General features: G+C 34.7%; 1 protein-coding gene across 1 annotated transcript; it reads left to right on the top strand.

Moving 5' to 3' along the window:
* The first annotated feature begins 986 nt into the window (after positions 1–986).
* Positions 987–4,501, top strand: LOC131052254 (amino acid permease 6-like). Its single transcript, XM_059219181.1, has 7 exons — positions 987–1,237; positions 1,362–1,598; positions 1,695–1,788; positions 2,828–3,042; positions 3,256–3,386; positions 3,488–3,715; positions 3,843–4,501. Exons 2-7 carry the CDS (start codon positions 1,472–1,474, stop codon positions 4,128–4,130), a joined length of 1,083 nt encoding a protein of 360 aa, XP_059075164.1. The 5' UTR covers positions 987–1,237; positions 1,362–1,471; the 3' UTR covers positions 4,131–4,501.
* The last annotated feature ends 2,045 nt before the right edge of the window (positions 4,502–6,546 follow it).

Here is a 6,546-nt window from a genome sequence, read left to right on the forward strand (position 1 = left end):
ATTATTTTAATATATATTTGATTTATATTATTTTTTAAATATATATTTTTAATTTTTTTTTACAAAAGATTTGATATACAAATTTAGAAATAATTAATTCGATTAGCATATAATAATTATTAAGAATAAAATAAATTTAATTAATAATGTTTTCTTACATATTTAAAACCTCATGTCTACTGGAATATATTAAAGTTGGCTTTACTTACACTCTTGTATATTGAAGTTTTGGCTGCTACAATCATTCTGCAGGCGTAACAACATCATTACATTGGGAAATATTAATTAACGTACACCTTCGTTTAATTTGGCACTAATATGATTGTGTTGTTGTCGGTAAAATAATTAATATTCCTACATTCTATAGAGCATTTGATTTGGAAATATATGTTCCTATTTATCTATTATTAAATGAAGAAATGGACACTAATTTAATAATTTTCTTATTTACCTGCACATGATAATAAAGGCACTTCACAATATAAAATTATTAGTTATGTTGGGCAAGCATGTTATAAAGGAATATTCAATTGTTTTTAATTAACACTAAACATGATAATGAAGGTACTTCATAATATAAAATTATTTTTTTATGCTGGACAAATATATTATGAAGGAATATTCTATTTTAAGTAAATTTTTTATTAATTGTATTGTACAAATAATAGACAATGTCATTAATGAAGAGATAAATATTAAATTTTAAAAAAAGTTTCTACCTACTATTTTTCATATGAACGAATTTTTTTTTTTTAAAATAATATTTTTATAATTATATAAAATAAAAAATAAATATGAATTATAGAATTTTTGCTTAATTTAAAAATAGAACTGACAATTGTATTCTTGCCTTTGAAGGAACTAATAAAAAACTAGACATTAATGAAAACTAGACAAGATCCACACCAATAATTCTAATTAGAAAACAAAAATATATTTAAAAAAAAACTAAGATCAAAATTTACTTCAAACTACTAAAACAAATATAAAAACACACGCATCATGAAATGAATTGGCCCACCTTGACCAAGCAATGGAATGAAACTCAAAGATCGTACATGGAAGAGCTGTCAAATGGTTCATTCATGGCAACACAGAATAAATATTCAGGTCATAGAAACATTTAACACAGAGGAATAGAAAGGAAGAGGAAATGACACAGCTAGAGGTGCCTCCCCTTCGGGAAAGTGAAATCCATACATACCATCTTTCAAATGATCAACATTTCCTCGCACAGGCAAGTGTTGCATATAATTCTATTTCTACTGCCTTTGTTATTGTTAATTGAAATTCAGTAAACATGCTTTGATTGGGAAGATACCAACCATTTTCTTTTTATGTTTTGGGGATGAAATGAACAGGCACATTGTGGACTGCAACTGCGCATATTATCACATTAGTGATAGGGGCAGGGGTTTTGTCATTGCCATGGAGTGTTGCACAGTTGGGATGGATTGCAGGTCCTGCAGTCATGATGGGTTGTGCTCTCGTAACATACTATTCTTCTTATTTGCTAGCAGATTGTTATAGGTTTCCTGATCCAGTCAGCGGACCACAGAGGAATTATACATACAGAGATGCTGTGAAAGCAATTCTAGGTTTCCAATCTTGCTATGCTCCTAATCTAATGTTTTGTTGTATTCATCATATCAGGGTTGATAGGTTTATTTATTTTTGTTTGTTCTTTCTTGTAGGTGACAGGAAAGGATGGGTATGTGGACTAATACAATATTTGGGCCTGTGTGGAACGTGTTTTGTTTATACAGTAACTGCTTCAATTAGTATGAGGTAGATCTCATTTCAAGGCTGTGAATAAATATTTCGTGCTTGAAAATTGAACACTGATTTCCCACATTGCCAAACAAAGCCTCCTCTACAACAGAGCCGGACCGCACTCTGCACATAGGGTATGCTAATGACATAAATTATGTTATGATATTTTCACAATTCTTCAGATGGTGATCACACTGCATGTTGAAGAAATCAATTCAAGGGTTGATTCTGTCTACTCATCGTTCCAAATTGTAGAGATATTCTGGGCCTTAAGGAGGGTTTCTAGTCTACTTTAGGAATGGAGTCTGTATATAGCTTGTGTGTAGGCTGCTGGTTGCTCAGAAATGGAATGGATGAGAACCAACATATTATGCTTTTCTAGCCTGCTGTAATGGCCGGTCATATCAACAAATACATATAAATATCAGAAACTAGTTCTGCCTATTAACTAGTAACCATTTCAACATCTGTCCAATAGCTGTGTTTTTAATCTGTTACTCCGAACCCTCCATTAAAATGATCTTCTGTTTAATCAGTATCTTGTCAAGATGTTTTAAGAAAAATATTGTGTATTTTTAATCTTTCTTACCTGGTGACATTGAAAGTAGGCCACATAAGCTTAGGGTTTGTTATTTATTGACTAACAGCTGTGGATTTGAATATAATATATCTCTCTACTTTCAAAAAGATGAAAGATAGGTAGTCGTTTGTTATGATTATTACGATGGAGTATTTCTTGCACACATATAAGGAAACCCTAGAATCTCTTCTTATCCACAGAACCTTAGAACCCCTCGATTCTCTGTTCAAACATTTTAATGTTTTCTTTCCAGTTTCATATTTCTTGTGCATATTTACTATGGAATCTCCTATTGTCTGGTCTGCCGACTCTAAATTGGTTATTTGCTGAATTACTAGCTTTTAATTGCTCATTTTTGAACTGAAATGGCATGTTACTTTTCAGCAGAACTTCAAGATTTTCTATTTTTACTTACTCTATCATGATTACTTGCATGCTTTTTACACTGGATCTAACAGGATCGTCCCATTGCAGAGCAATTAGGCAATCAGATTGCTATCACAAGAATGGACATGACTATCAATGTCAGTATTCAAAGTACCCCTTCCTGATAATTTTTGGAATGACACAAGTGATCTTATCTCAAATACCAAGCTTTCATAATCTTTCGGGCCTTTCAACGATTGCAGCCATAATGTCCATTTCATACTCGACAATAGGACTGAGTCTTGGCATTGCAAAAGTAGTTGGTATTCTTGTACCCTATTCTCGTTCAATGTAATGAAAATGTGTTTCAAGAACGCTCCTTTTCTGTTTCAGCCTATATAATTAGGTTAGAGATGTTTGAAATCCTATGTAATTGATTGTAATCTCTAACATTCTCCATGCACCTCAAAGACTGCATATTATGGTTTCCTTTACCTTACATATCTTATAAGATTCAAAACTTATGGAAATTGTAGAAAATGGAAAGCTTTATGGAAATATTAGTGGAATCAGCATGCCAGCGTCACAGAAAGTTTGGAAAGTCCTCCAAGCTGTTGGTGACATAGCATTTTCATACCCATTCTCTGTGCTTCTCATAGAAATTGAGGTACTGAAATACTAATGTGTTTATTAGTATATGCTCAAACATTTTTATAAGCTGTCATCCAACTGTACAGCTAATTGTGGATTTATGGTATAATCATGCAGAACACTTTAAAGCCACAGCCTCCAGAAAACAAAACTATGAAGAAATCATCCATGATTGCTGTAGCAACAACGAGTTTCTTCTATATGCTCTGTGGTTGCTTTGGGTATGCAGCCTTTGGGGATAATGCACCTGGAAACATCCTGACAGGTTTTGGTTTTTATGAGCCTTACTGGTTGATTGACTTTGCTAATATATGTGTTGTGGCTCACCTGGTGGGGGCGTACCAAGTAAGAATTTGCCAGCCGCTTATTTTTCTTAATTTTCATCAACTGCCATTTTCTAAAAGCTATAAGCCCTTAAGTTGAACCCTTGATACATGAAGTTCTATTGCCTTAGCATCTTACATTCTTGCAGGTATTTTGTCAGCCCCTGTTTGCTTTCGTTGAAGATTGGTTTTTGAATGTGTGGCCAAATCATAGAATCATCAATTATGAATATGACCTACCCATTCCTCTGCTTGGGTTATATAGTGTTAAACTGTTCAGGTTGTGTTGGAGAACTGCATTTGTGATCTCAATGACTGGTATTGCCATTTTGTTTCCATTCTTCAACCAGATTATTAGACTTTCAGCTGCAGCTAAGTTTTGGCCATTGGTAGTTTACTTTCCAGTGAGTATGCACATTGCACAGAATAAAGTCTAACATTGGACAGTTGACTGGATTCTTTTGCAAGCATTCAGTTTCATTTGTCTTCTCATCTCAGTGGCATCCGCTGTAGCATCCATAGAAGGCCTTGTGAAAGGTCAATAGACAATAGACATAATAGGGCCTTTGAGCGTTCCATTTTGAATGCACGCTTTCCATTAGCATGCAAATCAAGTTGTCGAAGAATTCTATCTCTGTAATTCTGTTACCAAGAAAATGCAGAAATGTGCATACTTATATTATATTGTAGAGGGATGATAAAAATATCACCATGTTCACAAAAAGGAGTTCCTAACTTCCTATGTAACAATTGCTGCTGAGTGTGTCCCTGTTAATGGAAAAAGTTGAATTTGAAAGTTTGGTTTGAATCTTTTGTTTTTCTGCTCCTCATCCCGAATTCCATCTTTGATAGGCTTCCTACACTCCAACCAGGACATTTTCGTATTCTACTTAGCAGTTTCATCTACAACCCCCTGGTTTTTAATATTCCTGTTCTTTGTATCCTCAAGTGTTCACTGTTCACCATAGCCATACTCAATATCCACATGTGTGCCGCTCAGCCCTTACAATTTTAGGGGAAGGTCCCATGGAGCACTCGAAGCAGTCAGATGGAGCAGGAAACTGATTTTTCTGCTAAATTCACTTGAACATCCCAAATATGTAAATGTGAGACTATATGCTAACAATAATTGACACTTATCTGATTGACAACCGTTCTGTCCGGCAGATTGTAGATGGAAATTCCTACTCTATCTACGACAGTGATTCATTAGCTTCATGATGTCTACCATAAATTTTCAAGGAATCAATCACCTTGACCAAATGCGGTGGATTCCAGTCACTCAAAAATATACACAAACATGTATAAAGAGAAAAGCATATATGTTCATTGCTATAATGGACAGTCAAAAGCATACAAGTTACTACATATCTCTACGAGCAAACTTGTGGTCGAGCAAATTTATGGTTACTAGAGATGTGGTTATAGATGAGAAGATATTTTTTGGGGGGGTTAAATCTTCAGAGTAATGTACGGTTAGCTGTTTATAAATCTGAACTGAATTTTCTGTTGAAGCTTAAAAAGGCTCAGAGCTGGCACCATCAGACGGATCAAGTTCCAGGAGGAGATGATGAATAAACAAGTGACTTTCAGCTTTCACAACTAAATTAGAAGAGCCAGCAACAAAGACTGAACTGGTATTGTACCATGACCTGAAAACGTTTAGGAGGAATAGTTTTCATGTGAATAGAAAGGTGATCTACATAATCAAGAAAACAAATGGTCCAAAATAGTGAGCATGTAAGTTTTGCTCCCATTTTTGTTATTAGGTAGGTATTTAACTTGAGCAAGGAAAGAAACAAGGGTGGCAACAATGCTGCAATTGGACGGCCTTGCAAGTGTGGCCAATGGTACACTTGTTTACATGATAGAGAGATAGGATTGATGAACATATTTTCCTGACAAACAATGTCCTGGCCCTACAAGAAAGCATGTGTAAATTGAACTCAAGTACCAGGTTAGTATCTTATCTATTGAGAAATAGATATGTAGTATCTTATCTATTGAGAAATAGATATGAAAATAGATCCTTTTCCTGGTCCTACAAGAAAGCATGTGTAAATTGAAATCTATTGAGAAATAGAAATGAAAATAGATCTTTTTATAGTCCACAATACCGGACGATAGTAATATTGGACTGGGTCTACAAATGGCTTAGTATCTCATCCATTGAAATGTATAGGACTGGGTCAAGGTCAGGGAGTCAAGGAGAATACCCTGAGGCTAAGGTGCATCAGATGAAGCGTCCAAGTGACGAGGTGTTATAGTGAAGAAAAGGTACATCAGACGAAGTTGCCAAGTGAAGCACTCTACTGATATCCAATGATAGGCGTGGACCTGGGGTGCATCTGAGATATGACAGGAAACAGCAGTTGAAAAAGTGGTACCTATCAGGCGATTCATGATGGGACTTTTGTCACCAGAATTTTTGGAGGGTTGTCATGCTGCAAAGAGGGAATGGTAAAAACCATTGGGGATATACTATCTTATCTATAGCAGAGTTATAATTAATGGTGTATCTGCAGGTACTTTAATTTCTTTTAGAGGGTGCAACGGGCATGCATAGTCGTGGTGTGCAATAAAGATACTGCAAGATTGGAGAGCATCAAACATCAGACTTTAGAAGATTGACGCAACTATATCCTTTAGTATATATCATATCATGGCAATCTATTGTTGTTTTAGTCTGGGATTTACAATCTATTGATTGTATTTTGATAAGCTACCTTGACATGATGATACAGTTTGTTGTTGAGATTTGCTACTTCAAGAAACAAATGAAGATTCTAATTTTCAAGACAAATCAATATATATTCGCACTTAAAAATTAGAATTAGCATCACTTCCTATTTT

The sequence above is a fragment of the Cryptomeria japonica genome, chromosome 1, assembly GCF_030272615.1.
Source record: "Cryptomeria japonica chromosome 1, Sugi_1.0, whole genome shotgun sequence".
Lineage (NCBI taxonomy): Eukaryota > Viridiplantae > Streptophyta > Pinopsida > Cupressales > Cupressaceae > Cryptomeria > Cryptomeria japonica.

Coding starts and splice junctions, on each gene's coding strand:
- LOC131052254 (XM_059219181.1), top strand. CDS start 1,472: ATGATGGGTTGTGCTCTCGTAACATACTATTCTTCTTATTTGCTAGCA. Junction 3,387..3,487: donor TGCTTCTCATAGAAATTGAG/GTACTGAAATAC, acceptor ATAATCATGCAG/AACACTTTAAAGCCACAGCC. Junction 3,716..3,842: donor ACCTGGTGGGGGCGTACCAA/GTAAGAATTTGC, acceptor ACATTCTTGCAG/GTATTTTGTCAGCCCCTGTT.